A 25,191-nucleotide genomic window follows, 5' to 3' on the forward strand; every position below is an offset into this window, starting at 1 on the left:
AATTATTTTTAACCTACTTTAATTTATTCTCCTTCCATACTTCTCTTGGTGGTTCCCAATCATGGGGATAAAAGCTATCATTTCTATCCCTTGATTTCAGGTAACTATGTATACAAATCATGTAGAGGTGTGGAATATAAGATAGGGGGAGGCCTTAAATAAGTAGCATTCAGATTTGAAAAGGTACAAGCACAGAAACATGTAAATGCAGACAAGAATGAAAAGATGAATCTACAGTAATTATTTCAAAATTACTTCTGCTATTGACTTGTTTGACATTGAATGAAATGTCACCAAACACTTTTTATTTGTTCTCCTCACCTTGTGACCCATAAGTCATGCTTTATTTTATTGGCATACTTCCAAATTATTTTTCAGAATGGTTGAACCAGTTCACTGGTCCACCAATAATTAGTTTGGTCCTCTTTCCAAAATTCCTCTAACATTTATTATTCCTGTCTTTTGTCATCCTTGCTAATTTTCTGGGTGTGAAGTGAAATCTCAGGCTTATTTTTATTTGTATTTCTCTTATTCTTTTTTGTTTGTTTAGGATTTTTTATTTGTTTGTGGGTTGTTGTTTTTTGTTTGTTTTGTTTTTTGGCGGAGTAATGTGGGTTAAGTGACTTGCCCAGGGTCACACAACTAGTAAGTGTCAAGTGTCTGAGGCCAGATTTGAACTCAGGTTCTCCTGAATCCAGGACTGGTGCTCTATCTACTGCACCACCTTCTGCCCCCTATTTCTTTTATTCTTAATAATTTGGAGCATTCACTTATTTAGTTTTTAATAGTTTGTAATTCTTCTTTTAAAAACAGCTTAGGGGGGCAGCTAGATGGCGCAGTGGATAGAGCACCAGTCCTGGATTCAGGAGAACCTGAGTTCAAATCCGGCCTCAGACACTTAACACTTACTAGCTGTGTGACCCTGGGCAAGTCACTTAACCCCAATTGCCTCACTAAAAAAAAAAAAAAAGAAAAAAGAAAAAAAAAACAGCTTAGGTAAGTGGCCAATGGACAAAGATATGTGTAAAACATTCAAATTCTGACTTTGCTAATTATTATTGTTGTAATCTTTAACTTCTTTGGTCCTCAGTTTCCCCATCTGTAAAATGGGAGGTTTGACTAGATGATCTCCTAGATCCACTTTAGTTTTAAATTCTGAATAAAGATGTAATGACTGCAATTACTTTTATAGGTCTGTGATCTAGTCATCTAAAATTTTCTCCATTTTTTCATTTGAAGTATCAGATTTTTCTGATTAAGAAGTTTGTGACCAGGGGCAGCTAGGTGGCGCAGTGGATAAAGCACTGAACCTGGATTCAGGAGGACCTGAGTTCAAATCCGACCTCAGACACTTGACACTTACTAGCTGTGTGACCCTGGGCAAGTCACTTAACCCCTATTGCCCTGCAAAAAAAAAAAATTAGTTTGTGACCAGTAATAGTGAAGTTAGGGTATTGGTCAGGGGCAAGTTTCAAATAACACTTCTTTAAATAATATGTCAAAATTTCTTGTTAAGGAAAGAGCATGAAATAGCTGTCAGGTAAACCTTGGGTTTTTGATCATCGTTTTCCAGTAGGAGAAAGATGGCAGTGATTGTAAGGAAAAATTCCTGCTTTAGGGTAGGTATTTTTTCTTCTGTCCTTCAAGCATTGCAGGACTAAGGTGATTCATCTTGTGCTTTTGACATTTTTCTTTTCTATTATATTTCCCTTCTTACTAACATTGACCCTTGCAATCACTAGAGATAATTATAACCTGAATGTTTAAACATGAGGAAAATTTCATTTTTCCCTTCTGGATACTTGAGTTTTAGAGTTCGTTTTAAAATCAAATTTCTGATCCCATTTGTTGTTTAACATGAAAAAAATTTGTCTGGTGAATTTCAAATTCTCTTGAAAAAGAGACTTTGGGGACTTGGGAAGCAGAAAGGCAAGTGTTAACTCAGTAGAGCTGAGAGACTTCACTAATCAAGTTGCTTCTCACATCACACATTTTCTAATGCAAATGCTCCTTCACTTTACATTAAGAAAGGGTTCCAGAGCACTTGAGTGTGCAGTTTGTATGTGTGTGTTTTTTTAAGTGGATAAGGTAAAAGTCATTGACTTTCTCCAAATATGTTGGACTGTATGGTGGCAAATGTTAGAGTTAAGATATGAAACCATTTTCATTACTAAGTACTACACAATTCTCAGGAGCTTTTCTGGTCGGGCCATGCATAGTTTATAACATCTACTAGTGACAATTCAATCCAGACAAAATAAATCTAATTATCAGACTTTGAATACAAATTCCATTCTTTGTGCCCTTAGCACCTCTGGTAACACAGTGCCTTGCATATTGCAGGTTTTTTTATAGATGGTTATTTAACTGAATTGAATTGGAAATAGATTTGACTTAGGATAATAACAACCAACACTTAAGCAGCCTTTTCAGTTTTGCAAAGCACATTATATATGTTAACTCATTTGATCCCCACAAAAACCCTGTAAAATTGTTTCTGTTATTATTCACATTTTACAGATGAGGAAATTGAGGCCGAGGTTAAGTGACTTGCATTAGCATCTCAGAGATGGCAAGAGTCTTAGGCAAGCCTTCTTGCTAAGCTTGGAGTCAGGAGGCAAATGTGAGAAATATTACAAAGGTAAAATCGACAGACATTGGCAACAAATTAGATTATGGAGGGCAAGAGATAGTGAAGAGTTGAGGATGATTCTTCCATTGTGAGCCTGGGGGACTGGGAGGATTTTGTGTTGCCCTCTACAGTAATAGGGAATGGGGTAGGGTAGGGTGTGGTTAGGGGAAAAGATATTGCATTTGATTTTGGACATGTTGAGTTTATGATGTCTACTGCACATTCAGGTTGTGATGTGTGAAAAGCAGTTGGAGATGCAAGATGAAGCTCAACCTAGAGGTTATGGTGCTGGGATAGGTAGATATGAAAATTATCGCATTAATTAAGTCAATGAGAGTTGATGAGATCACCAGGTGAAGCAGCATAGAAGAAGTGAAGAGGGGCCAGGAAAGAGCCCTGTGGGACAATTACATAGTAGAGATGCATTATCTGAATGAGGAGCCACCAAGGAGATAGGGAAAGAGCATTCAGATAGGAAGGAGGAAAACCAGGAGAGAATGGTGTCCTAAAAACCTAGAAGCATCAAGAAGAAAAGCATGATCAAAAGTGTTAAAGACTGCAAAAAAAAATCAGGAATAGAAAAGGCCATTGGATTCATTCATTCATTCATTCATTCATTTTATTTTATTTTATTTTTTTATTTTTTAGTGAGGCAATTGGGGTTAAGTGACTTGCCCAGGGTCACACAGCCAGTAAGTGTTAAGTGTCTGAGGCCGGATTTGAACTCAGGTACTCCTGACTCCAGGGCTGGTGCTCTATCCACTGTGCCACCTAGCTGCCCCATTCATTTATTTTAACAAATAAAAGTATTTTATTATTTCCACTTACATATAAGGATATTTTTCAACATTTTTTTTCATAGGATTTTTAGTTCCAAATTTTTCTCCCACCCTCCCTCCCCTCTCTCCTCCCCAAGACAAAAAGCAGTCTGATATAGGTTATATATTTGCAATCACATTAAACATATTTTGCATTAGTCATCTTGTGAAAGAAGAATCAAAGCACAAGGGAAAAACCTCAAAAAAGAAGGGAAAAAAAACAGCTCAAAAGTAGAAACAATATGGTTCAATCTGTATTCATAAACCACAGAATACAGAAGATAGAGTCATCACCCCTGAGTACTGCCTCACAGTAGCTGGGCATTAGAAGTGAGGATCAAGGCAAGGCCTTTGGGTGGAGTATGAGTTAACAGTCTGTCTTTAATACCTTAACGTTTTCAAAACACTTTCCTCACAACCATCCTGTGAGGTTCAGATGTCATTAGCAGTGGTTTGAACCCCATGTTTCCTGATTCCAAATCAGGAATTAGGAATTTTGGTTCTACCACTCATTCTCCTGGAAGTTGCTCTTGAGCTAGAAATACCACCTGTTAGACTGGTCCTTAGGCAGGCATGCCAGAGGAGGGATGCATGACAGCAGGGTTTCGCCATCCTTTTCCCCACCTCCCCCTGTCTTCTGCCACTCCTATAATTGCAGGTTCCAACCTGTATCAGCATTGGACTGAGATCAAAGGGGAGTTAGGAGAAGGCTCATTCCACTCCTAGGCAGCAACAAGTTCTTCACCTCTTTAGAAAGAGAGGGTAGCAGTGGCATGAATGCAGGCCAGAAGGAAGGGCTAGTATACTCCCTGTAAGGGTGGAGTAGCAGTTCAGTGTCTCTATTCAGTTCCCAGGTAATGGAAAGGGTCTCTCAAAGACTTAGTACAGGTTAAACCGAACTAAGACTTTTGGGACACTCTGTATAAGTCACAAGATCAACTCAGATACTTGGCTACAGTTTATTAAGCTCCAGGCACTAATTCAGTTCTTACTCTGTTAGGCACTTTGCTAATCACTGAATTACAAAGAAAGAGGAAAGACAGTCCCTGCCCTTTTTAGGGCTTTATGATCTAGTAGAAAACAGATGCATGCATATGTATGTGTGTGCATGTGTGTACATAAAAGTTACAGAGTATATGGAAGGTTACCTTATGGAGAGTGCAGAGCACTTCAGCAAAAGGGAACAAGATGCTATCTGCATCCTGAGAAAAAACTGATTGCTAGAAGTATGTGTAGAATAATTTTACATATATATATATATACACACACATACACACATACAGACGTATACACACATCTGTTTGTGTCTTGTAACGATTGGAATAACGCCACCTGCTGGATACTAACTGTAGAAGAGTTCTGCCCATGAAGCGAAGGTCTTTGAGGGCAAGACCAGGAGTCTTTTCTTCAGGAGTCAGGAAGTGACGCGGACTAGTGGGAGGAGGAAGGAAGAGACTGGCGCTCAGTCTCGCGCTCTCTTTCCTTTGGACTCTGGTGGAGAGCGGAGCTAGAAATGTGCTCTCCCTTTAATAGCTAGGAATTTAGGCCTTTTTCTCTCTCTTTACCAAATTCTTATTCTCCTTAATAAATGCTTAAAAGTCTAACTCTTGCTAAAGCTTATAATTTATTGGCGACCACTCATTAGATATTTTAGACAGTTTAGCTAGAATTTTAGCCCTTAACAGATGGCTGACCACGAAGAGGAAAGCTAAACTTCAGTCTTCTGATCTTCTGGTTGGGTAAGAAATTTCCCCTCCCTCTCCCTTTAACTGCTAAGTACTGGCGTACTGGCTGTGTTTTCCTTTAAATTTTTTCGAATGGACCTTTTAAACTCCCTAATTACCCTATTTTTGATTTTAGTCTGTTTAACCAGACAAATGGGGGATAAGATCATGTTAATGCTTTGTTTTTGTGGATTTTCTATTTTTCTTTTTATTTTTGTTAAAAGAGCCAGCAACTTACTCACACAAGGAAATATCACTCCCTCTCCCAACCATGCTTTTTCAGAGAAACCTGAAGAGATTCCTGCAGCTTTTCCCAATTCTAACACTAATTGTTGCTCTAATTTTGCATGCCTGGAGGCAATGACCCACCCTCTAGAAGTTTTTAATCCCCTAGCACCTGGAGGCAAAGTGGGGGAAGAGGAATCCAGGCCTGAGTTCAAAATCAAGTCTGATTCAAATTGCTCTGGTCCCTCCCCTCCTCTCCAGACCCCACCCTCTACTCCTCCCATGGCCAAGCCCATTGCTTCCCCTGCCTGGGAAGTCCAGAGAACTGATGCGCATGCTCAACTTTCTCTAACTACATTTGCAGCTTCAGGCTCAGCCCTTCCCCAGCCTGGCTGTGCTTCTGAGACAACCTTAGAAAGCCCTTTAAATTCCAGATATACTCGTTTTGTTCATAATTTTGCTAACCTGCTTTTGTCTTTAATTAGTAATCTTATAAAGCATTTGTATGGTGAAAAGCCCGACAGACAATATAGAGGGGTTAAAGAAGAAAAACTTAAGCCGAATAAGAATGACAATCATCAACATAGTTCAAGACTCCGCTTCTTTTGCCATGGAAGGGTATATATTTTACAGAAATGTAGAAGTAAGAAGCAAGGTATTGATATGAGTATTGGGGATTTTAGATATCGGAATCAAAAGTGTTCTAAATTCACTCAGATTATTAATAGTATCAGTTCAGAGGTTACATAGGATTTCTATACTATTACATATACATTTTGAAATTAATGGTATGGGTTTATTTTCATAGAGATTTTAATGCTTTTGAGATTGTGTCTTATACTTAGTTTCTAAAACAAGGAGAATATTTGTAAAAGCTTTTTATAGTCATGTGATCAAGTTTATATTTTATAATACTCTTATTGATATTAAGTTCATATTCATTTAGATTTCCTTAGTTTGAATTTCACTGTATTTTATTGTTCCATGTGTATTTTCTTCTATTCATTCATCTATCTAATTTTGAAACATGGTTTAGATTTCATAATACAATGTTAATTCTAGGAGTATTGTGCTCCCATATTCTGAGTTGTTTTTGTTATTTTTTTTTCTCAACTGATTATTTGATCAAACTCTTTAAAGCATTTCCCTGGCAAATTGTTTGCCATGGCAAGTGTAAATTGATTCTAGAAGTATTATTTTTGATAAGCATATTCCAAAAAAAAAAAAAAAAGAGGGGAACATTTGTAAAAGTTGTCTTTGAGATTGTGTTGTGCTTTAACTTTTATTTAAATATGTTCAGATTTTTCAAAAAAGTAATTGTATACTAAGTAAAAAAAAGGGGTATTATTTGAAATTGTTGCATAATTATATATTGTGTTCTGAGTCAAGATGTATTCACATTTTTTGCAATCATTTATTATCCTCAATTTTTAAATCCATATGAGACTTGGATTATGGGAACTTATCATTTAAGACATTAATTGCCTTTATTCTGAGTTATCAGATGCCAGTTGGCCAAGATGCCATCCAATCACAAGAGGAATACATGCAAGAGCAGACACTGAATTGTCACATGAGGGGAGACATGCATGAAGTCAAGGTATGGCCGAGGGAACGGCTTTTGACAAATGTTGAGGTTGGATTCTCTTGGTTTAATATTTTATTTTATTTTTCCCCACAATATTGTACAGATGGCTGGAAGTATCCATCCCACCCATCTCACTCCTACATCTGGCTTCTATGCTCCCTCCTATATGCCTGATGCCATGGACATCTCAATCCCATGCATCTGATTAAGTCTGACTCAGTTTCCTCCAATGTGTTCAGTGGCATGGACATATATTCCATCCACCTATTTTAAGCCTGGCATACTGCATGGACAGTACATATTGCTCAAGTGTGGGAATACTCATATCCCATCATTTCTCTGTTCTTTTATGGTAACCCCCATAATTATCTCAGGTGTCATGATAAATACAGTGTTGAATTTGGCCTTGACACCTGTTACCAATTATATTAGATTTTTTAATTTCTCATAATGGCATGAGGATAATTAGGCAGATGATGCAAAAAGTGATAAAACAAAGATAAAAATTATTTTTATTAATTAATATTGCAGCAATTGTCTTCTCAATTACCCTCCATAAGGGGGGACTATAGTAATATTATAATTTTAAAGAATGGTTCAATTTTTGTTTTATTATATGTTTCATGTGTAACAACTAAGATTCTGAATTCCCTTAGACATGTTTTTGAGAACTTTCATTGTTGGATTTGATTATTGACAAAGCTATTTTAAAGTTGTGTTAAGCTCAATTTTGTAGGAAATTTTCCTGGCTGATTACCAGCATCCACACATCAACCCCTGAAAAGACTTCCATTCCACGACTACACCTAGAGGACATCTAAGAAAAGACTTTCAGAGACTTTAAATGAACAGTTTTGATTTGTTGTTTTTGTTGTTTTTTTTTCTCTTTCTGTTATAATATACACCATCTGTAACATGTACTCTCTGCAGAGGCCCTCCCTTTGCAAGACTAATGTCAAAGCGTCGGTTCATGAGGACAAAAAAAAAATCGCCCCTCTGGACAAAACTTTCCTCTCTTCCTTTTCTATATTGTTGTTCACATATTATTAGCTAGCAATAGTTATTATATTCTTTTTACTGTTCCGTCAAGGAAACATTTTGTTTCTTGAGGAACAACAGGGGGGACTGTAACGATTGGAATAACGCCACCTGCTGGATACTAACTGTAGAAGAGTTCTGCCCATGAAGCGAAGGTCTTTGAGGGCAAGACCAGGAGTCTTTTCTTCAGGAGTCAGGAAGTGACGCGGACTAGTGGGAGGAGGAAGGAAGAGACTGGCGCTCAGTCTCGCGCTCTCTTTCCTTTGGACTCTGGTGGAGAGCGGAGCTAGAAATGTGCTCTCCCTTTAATAGCTAGGAATTTAGGCCTTTTTCTCTCTCTTTACCAAATTCTTATTCTCCTTAATAAATGCTTAAAAGTCTAACTCTTGCTAAAGCTTATAATTTATTGGCGACCACTCATTAGATATTTTAGACAGTTTAGCTAGAATTTTAGCCCTTAACAGTCTAATGCTAGCTATGTCAAGGGTGAGGGCAGCGTAGGGAGGGAAGAAAGAACCCAGAAATTTAGATGATAATTTTATTGTATATTTTGAAGGTATGGCAAGTTGTACATAGCAGATTTATAGTTTCATATGCAATCATATTTTTTTATGGAACTATGTTCGGGAAATGCTTGTTTTATTCCGTAAAATAAAATTAAAATAAAATAAAAACAAATGTATTCCCCACCACCATCATTCTTAGAACCTCTCTCTGTTTTAACCTTCAGTTTGAGAAAATATATTCCTCCTAAAGAGTTCAAAGTGATGAGTCATTAAAACCTCACTAGGGGGGCAGCTAGGTGGCGCAGTGAATAGAGCACCGGCCCTGGAGTCAGGAGTACCTGAGTTCAAATCCGGCCTCAGACACTTAACACTTACTAGCTGTGTGACCCTGGGCAAGTCACTTAACCCCAATTGCCTCACTAAAAACAAAAACAAAAACAAAAAAACCCAAAACCTCACTAGCCACCCAAAAAAGAGGAAGAAGAAAGAGAAGCAAGTCAATTCAGGAATCCAAGAAGCAGAGGAGAGGAGTGAAAGCATTCTAGGAATGGGGGACAACAAGTGAAAAGGTGGGAAGAAAGGAAACAGATTTGGGCCAGTGTTTCTAGACTATAGAGTCCATAGAGGGAGTAACGTGGAAGAAGATGGAAAAGGTAGGAAGGGAGCAGGTTATGTTTAAAGAAGAGTTTATATTTGGTCCCAGACATCATAAGTAGCCACTAGTGTTTGGGGAGTGGGGGGGGTTGACATCATCACTTTGGAATATCACTTTGGAAGGTGTAAAGAAAAGATGGATCTAAATGGGGAAGAGACTTGAGGAAGGGGGCACAGTTAAGGGACTATTACAATAGTCCAGGTCGGAGGTGATGAAGCTTTGAACTGGGCAGTGACTGTGAGTGGAAGGAAAGGGTCAGAAATAAGAGATGTGGTAGAACTGGGAAGTAAAAGATTGGAGAACTAATTGGTTGTGTATGATAAATGAAATGAAGGAGTCATGGATGACATGAAGGTTTTGAACACAACAGAGAAATTCAAAAGAGAGGCATACCTGGAAGGAAGGAAGAGTTCAGTTTTGGGGCATGTTAAGTCCAAGATGCCTCCAGGACATTCAATTGAGAATGTCCAGTAGGCAGACTGGGGCTCAGGCAAGATATACATAAATATGGGAATTGTCAGCATGGAGCCTGCTGGTACTTTAATCCATGAGCTGTTTAGATCCCTGTGTGAGAATGTTGTGAAAAAAGAGGGTTTGGGACAGAACAATGAAGGACTTCCTACAATTAGTACAAAATTGATGAGAATCCAGCAAAGGAGACTGAGGGTTGGTTAGAAAATTAGGAAGAGAGGGACAGCTAGGTGGCACAGTAGATAGAGCACCGGCCCTGGAGTCAGGAGTACCTGAGTTCAAATTCGGCCTCAGACACTTAACACTTACTAGCTGTGTGACCCTGGGCAAGTCACTGAACCCCAATTGCCTCACTAAAAAAAAAAAAAAAAGAAAGAAAGTTAGGAAGAGGATAGAGAACTGTCACAAAAACCTAGAAAGGAAAGAATACCCAAGAGGAGATGATCAACAAAGATAGGGATTGGGGGAAAAAAACATTTCATTTTTCAATTACAAGTGATGATTGATAACTTTGAAGAAAGCACTTCTGATTGAATGATAAGATAGGAAGGCAGATTGCAGAGGATTTAGAAGAGTGTGAAAAGAGAGGAAGTGTCAATAATTTTTTCAAGAAGTTTAGCTGAGGAAAGAAGGAACTTGAGAATGTATGGTCAAGTGAAGGCTTTTAAAGGATGGTTTCCAACAGCACCTGAAAGCAGCAGAGAAGGCATCAGTAGGTAGGGAGAAATTGAAGATTACAGAGTGGGATGGCAGAGGAGACAATCTGCTGGAAAATATAGTATGGTACAGGAGCCAAGAAGTTTGTCTACTCATCAGAGCTTGGAGTGAAGCAGGATGTAGTTCGGTGTGATATTCAAGGGAAGTAAAATGACGAGGGGGGAAGAGGGAACTCTCAGCAAATGGCCTCGATTTTTTCAGTGAAGTATGAGACAATGTTCAGAGATGTAAAGTGGGTGAAGAAGGGTATCACTGGAGTAAGAAAAGAAAGGAAAAGGTTTTGGAACAGCTAATGTGCTGAGTAGGATAGAGAATTTAATAAGAAAGAGCATCAAGTTACCTTGCTGCAGTGATTGGTGGTGAGACCAGGGTGCAAGAGAATTGATAGCAGAAGATGACACGAAGTAGAGCTGGTTCTCTGTGGTATCAATACTGGAAAGAGGAAGAGAGTAGAAATAATTGCCTACAAGTATTTGCACATTTAATTTTGAGTAACTTTTGTAGGAGTGTCTATATATTGCATCATAATCATACAGCCAGGCATAGCTAAAAAGGACCTTGGAAATTATCGAGTCTGACCCTTTAGGTTTACGATTTTAAAAATTGAGCTCTGAGGCATTAAATGGCTCAAGATCAGGGAGTCAGTTACAAGCAAAACTGGTGGCAGAAATGTAAGCACTTGTACCCCACTGCCTTCCTTTGTAGCATCCACCGAAGGTTTTTAGAAAGGGATTGGACTGAGACATGATTACAACAGCAACAAAATTGCAGTCAAAATCTAGTGTAGTCCTGACTCAGTCATTTACTACCTTTTAGGACTTTGAACAAATTATTCATCCTTTCAGGGACTGGAGATTATGATGGTGGTAGTGGTGGTGGTGGTGGTGGTGGGTGATGGTGGTTATAGTGAGCATTTATGTGGGTTTTTTAGCTAGGTGGTGCAGTGGATAAAGTACCAGCCCTGGATTCAGGAGGACCTGAGTTCAAATCCAGCCTCAGACTCTTGACACCTATTAGCTGTGTGACCCTGGGCAAGTCACTTAACCTTCATTGCCCCTCAAAAAGAAAAAAAGAAAAAGAATGATTTAAATTGCCTCACTGCTATGTTGGGTTTCCATGAGAGCCCTATCTCAAAAGATCTATATACCTTTGTACTTATTTCTATAACCCTACTTTCAAAATATCTTTGAGAAAAGCTGGGATGAATGCTGGTTTTAATATAATATAATATATATATATATATATATATTTTGGTTTTAATATTTTTAATACTTTCTGTCATAAAGTATAGCTAACACATCTTTTTTGTGTGCGTGTGAGGCAATTGGGGTTAAGTGACTCGCCTAGGGTCATACAGCTAGTAGGTGTTAAGTGTCTGAGCCTGGATTTGAACTCAGGTACTCCTGAATCCAGGGCCAGTGCTCTGTCCACTGTGCCACCTAGCTGCTCTAACACATCATTTTAAAAATACCTATTTAAGAATGCTGATAGCTTGTTTAGTCCTAGCAAATGTCAGATTTAATCTGGTTATATGTGATCAATGACCATTTGGAAGTAACAGCCATAGTGGGACAGCCCATATAGCAGGATTCCATTAAACTTTTCATTTGTGACTTTCAGGCATGTTGCTGCTATCAAAAAGTCTTCACAGTCACACGTAATAATGTCTTTTCAGTTTTATGGAGATTCTGATGGAGTACATACTTATGATGTCCTGATATCTTTCCCCTCTACTTGTGCTCCATTGCAGGCATTACTTGAATCCATGGTAGATGCTGCTCAGGATCTTTGTCCCAATGTGATGAAGAAAGCCAACATCCGACAAGACCTGATTCATGCCAGTACTGAAAAGATTTCCATTCCACGCACCTTTGTTAAAAATGTCCTATTGGAGCAATCTGGAATCGATATTCTTAACAAAATTAGGTGGGTTGAAAATTCTGATAATTAGAATGTACAATTTCTCATTTCTCTATGTACAATGAGCAATAAGATTTTTTTCTCTATATGTGTATATATGGATATGTGTGTGTTTGTACATATTCATACACATACACACACAAAGAAATATTTCATTGCTCATTGTATATCTAATACATATTAGATCAATTAGATGTGTATAAATACATATGTGTGTATACATATTGTATGAGTGTATGTCTGTGTTGTATATGTACACACTTATAGTTCTTGGATTTAATGGGCTCATTCTGCATATTCATATTGCCACACAAAATATGTAAGTTCTATACATTTCCTAAAGAGGAAGATTACATAAGTCTCTGTGTCACTTGTAGATTTGCCTTTATCCTGCTCTGTTGAATTTTGGTTCCCATATATGTATAACCTATTTGCTGCTTATGATCTTTTAACATTTTGCCTCCATAAATCATCAGCCTGAGGAGTACCCATCACTTTGTCATTAGAGATTGCGATACTGCTTAAAAATGTGCATTTTGTCAATGCCCACTACGATTTTAGTGTGGCCTCTCAGTTCTTTCAGTGCATATATAAATATTAAGTGGCTTGTGACATTACATATATGCTAACATGACCTTTTTGGAAATTTACACAATTTTCCCTTTGGAAACTTAGAAGCTTGTTTAAAAGTACTTCTCACAAAGAAATTCCCATTTTGCTTCTGCAATTGCCACCAATTTTCTTCAAGTTGTTTACTAAGATACTCTGGTGATTACAATCTGTTCCCAATTAATTCTTTTTTGTTGTTTTTGTTTGTTTGTTTTTTGTTTTGTTTTTTTAGTGAGGCAATTGGGGTTAAGTGACTTGCCCAGGGTCACACAGCTAGTAAGTGTTAAGTGTCTGAGGCCGGATTTGAACTCAGGTCCTCCTGATTCCAGGGCCAGTGCTCTATCCACTGCGCCACCTAGCTGCCCCGTTTTTTGGTGGGTTTTTTTGTTGAGGCATTTGGGGTTAAGTGACTTGCCCAAGGTCACACAGCTAGTAAGTGTGTGTTAAGTGTCGGAGGCCAGATTTGAACTCAGGTACTCCTGACTCCAGGGCCAGTGCTCTATCCACTGCGCCACCTAGCTGCCCCCCAATTAATTCTTAGAGATCTTTTTAAAATAGGTAATGGTCTAATGGTCTATGAAAAATATAGGTTGCTTTAAAACCAAATAATTTAATCACATGGCTTTTAGTCACTTATTACAAACTTCACCAGCAATCCTTTATAAGAATGCAAAAAAAGATCTAAAATTGACAGGCTTTGGATTTTATTCTTTCCTAGTGATAATAACTGATATTTATATGGGACTTTCTGTGTGTATTATCTTGATCCTTAACAATCACCCTATAAGCCAAGCACTGTAAGTATTCTTGTTCCCGTTTTGCAGGTGAAGGAACTGAGGATCAAAGAAGTTAAGTCACTTGCCTATGTTCATATGGTATTAGATGATGGGATTTGAACCCAGGTCTCTCATTCTTTCTTTTCTTTTTTTTTTTTAGTGAGGCAATTGGGGTTAAGTGACTTGCCCAGGGTCACACAACTAGTAAGTGTTAAGTGTCTGAGGCCAGATTTGAACTCAGGTTCAGTCAGGCCCTGACTCCAGGGCCAGTGCTCTATCCACTTCGCCATCTAGCTGCCCCTCTCATTCTTTCTATTATGTCTTGCTGCTTTATCCTATTTAGTTGGTTAGTTGATGGACTAATAAGCAATTGCATGACCAAAGGATACACAACAGGGAAAAGAAACACAAATAATTCACTGATTAATAATGTCAGATTTCTGTTGGGCCTTAAAATTCTTTCCACATAACAGTTTTGTGAGTTAGGTAGTCACTATATTATTATATTCATTTTCTAAATGTGTAAATTGAGGTTCACTGACCACATAGGTAGTATATGACAGAGCTAGAATTTGAACCTAGGTCTCTGGTATGTTTTGTAGTACACCAGGCTTCTCTGGCCCTCCAAAACAAAATGTACTATATTTTTCATTTGAAACAATCCACTTTGGGGGATATAGGAGTTCTGCAGTTACGAGAATGTCTCACATTTAATATGCTGCTTTCAGTGACTTCCTATGGTACCTGATTGTAAACAAGAAAAGAATTGACTAAAGTCATCGAAGAGGTTTTTTTTAAAAGGAGAGAATTCAAAGGCCTGTGTGGAATGATAGTCATGAAATCCTTCAAAAATTACTGAGAATTTCCCATTTAAAATTTTTATTACCATCATTCTCTTTCAAAACTATTGATCAACCCACCAATAGAATACCCACTCCAATGTGAGTATATACCACATGTTATATATTCATTACCCTTAGTAGCATTTGAAATTTCAAATTTGATTAAAATCTATCAAGTCTCTGTAAAGTTGGAAAACAAACAAAACTCCATGAAATGTTGAACTTGTTGAGTTGTAACAAAAACTTCACTTTATTAGGCTCATTATATAATATTTTCAGATCTCTAGACTTAACAAGATTGGAAAATAGGATGATATAGTGATAAGAAAACTGTCCCTGGAATCAGGTGACCAAGATTCAAGTCCCATCTCTGAGACTCACTTCCTCTGTGACTTTGAATACAGTTGTTTAACCTCTGTGGTCCTCCGTTTCTTCTTCTGTAAAATGCATTGGAGAATATGAGATCCCTTCCAACTCTAAACCTATGACTTGAACCCAATTTTCATTTTGAGTATCAGTCTACTACTATTACTACTACTACCACTACTACTACCACCGACCACCACCATCATCACCACTACACCCCCCACACACACACACACACGTGTTTGCCTTGATCCATTTTCCATAAAAATCTTACAAATTGGGGCTAGCTAAGGCAAGTAAACGATAAACTCAGTGTCCAGCCTAGTAGAAGAATAATTACTAAGGCATGCATACAGATGCATTTCTTTAAAAAACTCCTTTTCAGCACTGCCATCTAAAGTGTAAAAGCAAACAAAATCCTTTTTACCTTGGTGAAAAAAATGAAAACCTTTTTTTTGGAGGGGGGGGGGACAGGACAATGAGTATTAAGTGACTTGCCCAGGGTCACACAGCTAGTAAGTGTCAAGTGTCTGAGGCCAGATTTGAAATCAGGTCCTCCTGACTCCAGGGCCAGTGTTTTATCCACTGCACCACCTAGCTGCCCCTGCAAACCTTTTTAAAAAAAAATGTTGGGTTGTCTTCATGTACTGAGGAAAAAACAGCAAAACATGTAAGAGAGCAAACATGAAGACCTTATCGGGAATACTTAATGAAGTCTTTTTGTTTTTTAATTTAATCCTTAGACTGGGAAAACTTGATATAAAACATCAATGAGTTAATGCTCTCATTTCTCTCCCTCTGCATTGCCAAAGAACTTTCAAGGCCTGAGTGCCTTTGTTTACATTTTTGACCTTGGCTCAGAAGAGATTTTTGCCTGATTGGTGTGGTTATATTCCATTTTAGCTTTATAATATGATACTACTATTATTGTTTCAGTGTCTCCTTTGCCTTACTAGGAAGACTGAAGCCCTATTGATTTCAGAAGCTGGCAGGATTTATACAGTGGTTGTTAGGATTTGGGGCTACCACATGAATTCACATCTGGGAATGTATAGGATCATTCACAACTGAAAACACTCATGGATGTATATTCCTTATAAAGGCCAAACTGTGAAACCACTACCTAACTTATCAGCCATCCGATGGGAATTAGAGGGATTAAGCTTCCTTGTTACTGAAACACACAAGCCATGCTCTGATGCCTCTGAACCTTTCTCCCGAGGACAGAAAACAAGAGAGCCACTGAAACAGAACATTAGCGCTTTCACTGAATGTCTTAGACATGAAATCTACAAAAAGTTGATGTCTCCTTCTAGGATGGGAAGTGACTTATCTCCCCCAAGCCTCTTTTTTTTTTTTTTTAGTGAGGCAATTGGGGTTAAGTGACTTGCCCAGGGTCACACAGCTAGTAAGTGTTAAGTGTCTGAGGCCGGATTTGAACTCAGGTACTCCTGACTCCAGGGCCGGTGCTCTATCCACTGCGCCATCTAGCTGCCCCTAAGCCTCTCTTTTTAAAAAGAAAACTGAGGTCCAGAGAATTGGCATGACCTGCCCTAGTCTACACAGCAAGCTAGTAGCAAAGGCAGAAGGACTACACTGAGATTGAGCCTGTCTCTGGAAATGCCCTACTAATTGAAGGTGTGCAAGATGGCCAAGATTAGCAGGGGTGGAATACAGTATCATTTATTTGGTAAAACTGAGCAAAACAGAGGCCAGGAAGGAGTGTGGGTATTAAGGTAATAACCAAGGCTTAACAAAACCAGACTTGACTTTCTTAATTTATTCCAGACCTGGTTTGTTTTCACTCTTGTCAATGGATGAATTGTTCCTCAGCAAATTGAACATATGGTCTCTATTATGTTTGCCTTTAGCCAGATGTTTTTTATTTCTAACATTAGATCTTGAATTTTGAAATTGCAAAGGCAGGTTGAAATTGGTAAAGAAAGTCTATTACTTTTGTGTTTACTGCAATGTTTAAGGATTATTTTTGGAAGTCCCTAGTCCTGCTCACACATTCTAATATTCCATTTTCAGAGATGGTAACTGGGTCACTGATGATCATATCAGCTCATAATTAAAACTGGAAGGGAGTTCCCTTGTACAAATTAAAATGCTTCTATATCCTCCTTTTCCTTTTTCACACAGTGAAGTGAAGCTGACAGTGGCCTCTTTCCTCTCTGACCGAATTGTAGATGAAATCTTGGATGCCCTTTCACACTGCCATCATAAGCTGGTGAGTGAATGCTGGCAGAATTTTGAGCTGAAAATATAACTGAACTATGAATGGTTACAAGATGGTCTCATAATGCATTTCTATCTTCTATATAGCTACACTTTCTTCCTCTCCTTCATAGTGTTGCTAAGTCATGTTACCCAATTTATGAATTATACAGTTCTGGGTCATGTTACCAAGTTTTTGAATTATCCACGCTTTTGCTTTCTTCTTGTTTACCTGCATTCTGGCTCTCCTACTGATTTCTTTTTTTCTTTTTTTTTTCTTTTTTTTTTTTAGTGAGGCAATTGGGGTTAAGTGACTTGCCCAGGGTCACACAGCTAGTAAGTGTTAAGTATCTGAGGCTGGATTTGAACTCAGGTACTCCTGACTCCAGGGCCAGTGCTCTATCCACTGCGCCACCTAGCCGCCCTCTCCTATTGATTTCTGTTTTTGTTTTTGTTTTTGTTTTTTTGTTGTTTTGTTTTTTTTTTGCAGGGCAATGGGGGTTAAGTGACTTGCCCAGGGTCACACAGCTAGTAAAATTTTTGTGGGATTTTTTTGTTGTTTTGTTTTTTTTTGCGGTCTCCTATTGATTTCTAATGCCCTTACTGGATTTTGGGGAGGGGCAAAAGGAAATTAGACCAAACACAGATTTTCTGCTATTTGTTAATAACCTAAGTAAAAATTTTAACAAAAATAATAAATAATAATAAAAATGCTAGAGGATGACCAAAGAAAGCTAGAAATCAGCCTAATCATTTTAATTCCCATAAGCATTGCTCATCTTGGCCAATGCATGGATATTTAAGAATAGGCTATACTTTAAAGTAAGGTAGAAGCTAAAATATTTAGATGTGAAAAGAAAATGCCTAAAGTAAAATAGGCTTATTCAAAGGAAAGGTAGATGCTGACTTAGGAGATGCTGCAAAGATAGAAATTTAAATTTCATTTATGTGGAAGCTAGAGTTCATAGCAAAGTAAAGGATTTCATTTCCAAAATTAGGACATATGAGAGATGATATTTCAAAAATTTTGTGTCGCTGCCTTAGAGCTCAGAGATTCCCCTGAGGCAAAGTTGAAGGTTTAACAACTGTGGTTGTAGCCTGACACTTGAATACTAGAGATAATATAATGAAGTGGAAACCTGCCATGCAAGTTGTGGGTTATAAGAAAAGTTTCTTCCAGTGAAGAAATCTCAACTGTGTTGATTATGAATCGACAAGCTAAGCATGGAGCAGTGTAACTGTTTGGGGATAGGAAAGGATCAGGCCATAGGATTTTTTGTATGAACATAGAGTATCACTGAAAACTCTAGGGGAGTCATATTTCACATTTATTTTCTAATGAGAAAAATGATTCAACCTACCATGAATAACAATATTTACTATTTGACCTTTCCAAATAGCTTTTAAGGAGGGTGTATATGTGTGTGTGTGTATATGTGTTACCCTTTCAAAGCATACCTCAAAATTTATTTATGTCACAAATCTAATATCAACAAAACATACAGATGAAAAAATATCACTCATTATAACACTGGGCATTTCACACTGTGGCATCTAAGTATTTGACTACACTTTTTACTTTTCATGTTGATTTTTGGTCCTTTTTCATGTGTGTGTTTTGGCATTGGGGAGAGTTATAACCACTGAAGAAATATTGACCTTTCCACACAGTTCAGAAACATTTTTTCTTGTTTTTTCCCTTCATAGAAAAATGATTCTTTGGAAATATTTTCACTTTCTTGAGTTTCAATTTAATGTCAGTGCTGCTGAATTTGGAGGATGACTGGGGAGAGTATAATTACTGTAATAAAGAAAAAGTAGCTTCAAACTGAAACTTAGTTATTGAAGTGAAGTTTGAAAAGCTGAGAAACTCTCTTTACCTTATCCTAAAGTACCCCAAGAATGATTTGAAATTGCTTTCCTTCCTTCAGGAGAATTCACACCAAAATTCCATAGAAGAGGCTGGTTTCAGCTCAATGCTGGTGTATATTTCTTATCACAACATCTTCCACATCCTGCTGTTTGATTACACATTTAGCACATTGAACCAAAACAGAAAACTGGCAATTCATGGCGCGCATCTCAGATTACATTCCTAACATGAATTAATTAAAACCAACAAGTAGTTTGTGAACTGACAGTAGTTAAAACAAGAGTTGCCAGTGATTTTCTTCCATTCAGATCTTGCTTTATTGAAATGAAAGTTGAGGTCATTTTTTCCCTTGGTCGACACCTTTTTAGTACTCAGCGTAGAAATAAGTTGCCTCACAACAGGTTTCTAGTAAAATCACAGAAAGGAGAAATAGTATTTGTATTTTTCCCATAGGAAATATGGGGATGGCAAAAGGAAAAACCTACCTGTGTTTAGTATTGGAAAAGACATTCATAACCACCTGCCTACCCTGCTCCCCATTGCGCCATCTGGTGGAGGATGGTCATTAATGTAGGAACAGTCAAATATTCCTGCTCCTCATCTTTCAGCCTCACCCCGTACATATTTGACATGTTTTCCTCTCTCACTAGGCTGATCATTTTACCAGGAGAGGCAAGTTACTTCCACATCAAGAGTCCTTGGAGATTGAGTTGGCTGAAGAAAAGCCAGTTAAACGCTCCATCATCACTGTGGAGGAGTTGACTGAGATAGAGCGTTTGGAAGATTTAGATACCTGTATGGTAAGACTACCTTCTTTTAGCACCAATTATGCTGCCCTCTTGCCCCACCTGTTTGGCTCTTTTTACTTTACATCTTTACAAAAGCAAGGGAAAAAATAGCTATGGAGAAAGTCTAGCTTATTTCCATGATAGATATTCCTAAATGAAAGGGTGAAATAAATGGATATGAGAATGTTTGCCCTGAATCAAGTATGACAGGTCTTTCTTAGCTCTCCAATTCCTTCCCCGGAAGCTTGTTTCTCTTCTTCAAAATGTTTGCAGTTCATATGATTAGTTCACTCTCTGGTGTGATCCATCTAGTTCAAGTATTTTTCTTTTTAGTTCAAGTATTGTTGCACAGTTGTCTAAGTGGGTTTTGTTTAGTTGGGTTTTTTTTTTTTGAAAGTAGGTTGTTAATACCACGATGCTTACCTGATTCTCTCAGAAGGTCCTGACACTGCCTATTGTCTTAAATTCAATGCCTTCGTGTCTAGCTATATAACAAGAGTTGATGAATGTAGATGTGCACATAAAATAGGTGAAATGTGTGTTTATTTTTTTCTCAAGATATTGAGTTCATTATTAATATATTTATTACACTATAAGTATTATCAGTAAAAACAGTTGTAATAATAGTTTTTGACTTTTTAATACACAGATTTGAATATGATTACTTTTTTTTAAGGCAAAGCTATTCACCTCCTAAGTTAAAGTAGGCTGATGTGGTCAATATCATTTATTTGTTTTGGTTTTTTGTTTTTGTGGGGCAGTGAGGGTTAAGTGACTTGCCCAGGGTCACACAGCTAGTAAGTGTCAAGTGTCTCAGGCCAGATTTGACCTCAGTTCCTCCTGAATCCAGGGCCAGTGCTTTATCCACTGCACCACCTAGCTGCCCCTGTCAATATCATTTATTTAGCCATGAGGACTAATAAGGTTAATGTTTTGTAACATATTAGTAATATAGTTCTGGCCTTCAATTAAAATTATACTATAAAGAGAGAAATGTCTATATACAAATAAGTATCAATAAATGTGCAAAGAATTGATTGAAGTCATAAATGGCTTATTGGAGTCCCCTAGGATAGACACAGTCATGTGTATACACATATACATACACATATGTATGTCTGTGTTTATGTATACATGCACACATATTTGTTTAGATGTGAACACAAGGATTTGGACTTCTGTGTTTGCATTTGGGAGATGGTGTGTCTTACCAAATCAATTACCTTAGTCTCTCACGACCTGAAACATATAATGGCAGGGATCAACCCTTACACACCCTCATTTTCCTCCCCCCAAAATGGAAATGAAGAAGGGAGGATTCGAATAGAAACCAAAAACAAGCCATATAACACTATATGTTCTCTGCTGCAATTATACTTAACACTTCTAAGTCTGGGATTTGAATAGAAACCAAAAACGAGCCATATAACACTGTATGTTGTCTGTTGCAATTATACTTACACTTCTAAGTCTGGAAAGAATTGGGGGAAAGTTTGTGAGCTGGCCAACATTTTGTTGAATCAAATAGTTGTGGGTTTTTGTTGTTATTTGTTTTAAGCCTAAGTGAAAGACTGTTTAGCTTTCATGAGGAAATCACTCTAACTATAGGTTTGTTTAAAACAGGTTCTGTTTAGTTTGGCTCTAAAATGCTGAAGGAAAAAAGTCTGTCCCTCTTTGGAAAATAAGGAGATTACAAAATGCAGATGTAAGACATGGGGGAATCCTAGCCAAAAATGCAGCTACTTCTGTTTTTTCTTAGATTGCCATGTTACAGAGAATAACTGTGCATTGTTTGATTGAATGAAAGTAATGGGAGGGGGAGGGGAAGAAGGAGGCTACCCACCACCCCCTGATACACTCTTAAGACTATAAAGTTATAGAACAGTTGCTGATTTGCATCGGTTTAGGAAATTTTCTCACCAAAAGTTCTGCATACTTAGAAAATGAGAGAAGAGGAGGGAAGGGAAAAGATGGAGTGAGGGAAGGAAACCAAAGCATGTGAGATATATAGCATAAAAAACGGAAAGTTCAAAACTATTAATATATAAGTGGAGTTTTATCATGATTAAGTTAAAAAGTACATTCAGAGGGGGCAGCTAGGTGGCACAGTGGATAAAGCACTAGCCCTGAATTCAGGAGGACCTTGAGTTCAAATCTGACCTCAGACACTTGACACTAACTAGCTATGTGACCCTGGGCAAGTTATTTAACCCTCATTTCCCTGCCCCCCCCCAAAAAAAAAGTACACTCAGAAAACTTTAAATTTAAAATGTTAATGGTATAAGTAGGAAGTAGAAATTGAGGATTTTCATGTCCCACAATTAATTCCTTCTTTAATGGAAAGTGGAGTCTCAAATTTATTCTGCCCCCAAGATGGGGTCAGTTTTCATCACTGATTAGTGAAGCAACATCATCCCTCCCCCTCAGTTGAATTCCCACCAATAGCCACATATAGACAGACTAGCCAGGCCCCGGAATGAACACCCACTCACCTAGGAACCAGACACAAGGCAATGGGTTCTGGGCTAGTAGCCTAAGTTTTTCTAAGTTCTGGTCAAAGAATGTACTCCACAGAAGATGCAAATTAAATATCAAATAGTTTTTAAGTTAGGGGCTAGGCATACTCTCTAGTCCTACAAGAATAACACTCTTCCAAAGACAGTCCAGGGTACAAGTATACCTGCCCTGGTACTAAGCTAGTAGACAAAAAAAGCAACTCATTGGTTCTTATAATACCTACTACTATGTAGGTGGATTGTACCCAGCACTTTCTTCTATCCAGTCCATAGGTGGGGTACCTATTATCAGGACAACCTTGTTCAATTCCATACTTCTCGAGTGTTATCTTAGAGTTTAGCATAGATGAGCTATTTCTTTATGGAGGAAGTATTACTTCTTTAGATTGTAAGCTCCTTGTGGGCAAGGAATGTCTTTTCATTTATTTATTCCAAACTTAACAAACACCAAATAAAATTAGTATTCTATATACAAACTAAAACAGAAAAGAAAAAAAGGTTTTTACTTGAAGCTGTGAATCTCTATTATGTACAGTTTTAAATGAACGTATCTTAATGTAGAATTCACACACTCTGCAAAGGATATGTGGATAGATTTCAAGCATTACTGAACTTGGATGCAAAAAAAAGTCACATCTTTATTTTTATTAACCTCCATCTAAAAGTTAGCATTTCCTTCTATTGTAAATTTAAAAACAGACAAAAAAAACCACAACTTTTTTTTTTTGCTCTGAGTAGACCCTAGGCTTTATGAGACTGCCAAAGAAATCCATAACACAAAAAAGACTAAAACTCTCTATTTTGAGTATATAATAAATTCACTATATAATTCTAGATTACATTTACATAGCACTTTTAAGTTTTCAATGTGTTTTATATTGACCCATAGGAACAGAGATTTAAAGCTAAAAGTGACCTTAAAGGTCCTTATTTTACAGATAAAGAAACATCCTAATTATGGAAGAAAGACAATTTTAAAAAAGAAAATTTGAGAAAAGCATATATAGAGAATCTTAGTAATGCGGCTGTGACCTTAAAATAGGTAAGGTTCTAGTGACCAGGTAATTTAGCACTTACTTCAGCAAACATTTATTAAACACTGATTTTGTTCAGGGAATATTGGTAGGCACAAGGTGAAGGTGAATAAGGACAATGTCCACCCTCAACAAGCTTTCAGACTACTATTTAACATAACAGCAGTAGAATTTTGGAAATAGTCTAAGGGTTCTTAGGCACCATTCTCAACATGCTCAGCAGGTAGGCAGTGTAATTGTTGATGTGACCCTACCTGTTTGCCTTTGTTAGTTAACATTATTTCAACATTTAGCACTGACAGCTTGTGACCAGATGGGCAAATTATGATCAACTGACTGGCTGTACTTTATGACCTGCTCCACTAGCCTTAACTTGTTAGTGTTTAAAACATTGATAATTGATGGTGGTAAATTAATAAATAGCACAGGGGAGTAGAAAGTGTCTTAATATCTCAGCTACCCTCAATTATTCTTGCTCACAATAAACCTTTAATACTAGTACCTTCATTATAAATTGTCTCCAATTTATCCCATCTTTGGCTTGTGTGTGGTGCAGTGGAGAAAGTGCTTGGCCTGGAGTCAGGAAGATTTTTGTGAGTTCAAATCCAGCCTCAGACATTTACTAATTGTGAGACCCTGGGCAAGTCTTAATTCTGCCTCAGTTCTACCTCATCTGTAAAATGAGCTAGAGAAGGAAATGGCAAACCACTCCAGTATATTTGCCAAGAAATCCTGAAATGGGGTCACAGAGAGTCTGACACGAATAAAACAACAACAACATATATTGTTTGTACTTAGTTATTTTTATGTTGTCTCTCCCATAAGAGCTACTTGAGAGCAGGGGCTGGATTTTTTTTTTAATTTCCCAGCTCTTTTTTTTTTTTAAATAAAAGTATTTTATTATTTTCCAGTTACATGTAAGGATAGTTTTCAACATTTGTTTTCATAGGATTTTTACTTTCTTTCTTTCTTTTTTTTTTTTTTGCGGGGCAATGGGGGTTAAGTGACTTGCCCAGGGTCACACAGCTGGTAAGTGTCAAGTGTCTGAGGCTGGATTTGAACTCAGGTACTCCTGAATCCAGGGCCAGTGCTTTATCCACTGCGCCACCTAGCCACCCCCATAGGATTTTTACTTTCAAAGCTGTTTCCCACCTTCCCTTCCATCCCTCCTCCCCAAGAAGGAAAGCAATCTGATATAAGTTGTTTATATACAATCACATTAAACATATTTCTGCATTAGTCATATTGTGAAAGAAGAATCAGAGCACAAGGGAAAAACTTCAAAAAAGGAGAAAAAAAAACAGCCCCAAAGTAGAAACAGTATGGTTCAATCTGCATTCACAATCCACAGTTCTTTTCTCTGGATGTTAAGAACATCTTCCATCATGAGTTCTTTGAAATTGTTTTGGATCATTGCACTGCTGAGAAGAGCCAAGTCTATCCCCATTGTTCATCACACAATGTTGTTGTTACTATGTACAATGTTCTCCTGGTTCTGCTCCTCTCAGTCAGTATCAGTTCATGTAAGTCCTTCCAGGCTTCTAGGAACTCATCATCATTTCTTACAGCACAATAGTATTCCATTACATTCACAACTTGTTTAGCCATTCCCCAATTGATGGCCATTCCCTTGATTTCCAATTCTTTGCCACCACAAAGAGAGCTGCTATAAATATTTTTGTAAGTTTCCCAGCTCTTAACAGTTCTTGATATATAGTAGATGTTTAATAAATGCTTCTTGACTTGTCTTACTATTTAACCTAAGCTACCCTAAACAGGAGTCACCTGGTTTCTGTCCCTCCACCTCCACCCACCCTCACCCCTAACATAGGCATAATACTTAAAGGAGAATTAGATTCCCTTCACAAGCTAG

At 37.6% G+C, this 25,191-nt stretch overlaps 1 protein-coding gene across 5 annotated transcripts in view; it reads left to right on the top strand.

Annotated features, from left to right (window-relative positions):
• CARMIL1 (capping protein regulator and myosin 1 linker 1) overlaps window positions 1–25,191 on the top strand; it is a 413,672-nt gene that overhangs the window by 340,492 nt on the left and 47,989 nt on the right. For all 5 annotated transcript variants that reach the window (XM_043975746.1, XM_043975748.1, XM_043975747.1 and 2 more), the window contains 3 exons: window positions 12,125–12,300; window positions 17,033–17,120; window positions 19,631–19,780. In XM_043975746.1, coding sequence (XP_043831681.1) covers window positions 12,125–12,300; window positions 17,033–17,120; window positions 19,631–19,780 — 414 coding nt within the window. The remainder of the gene's footprint in view (window positions 1–12,124; window positions 12,301–17,032; window positions 17,121–19,630; window positions 19,781–25,191) is intronic.

This window comes from Dromiciops gliroides, chromosome 1 (assembly GCF_019393635.1).
Source record: "Dromiciops gliroides isolate mDroGli1 chromosome 1, mDroGli1.pri, whole genome shotgun sequence".
In the NCBI taxonomy this organism is placed as follows: Eukaryota; Metazoa; Chordata; class Mammalia; order Microbiotheria; family Microbiotheriidae; genus Dromiciops; species Dromiciops gliroides.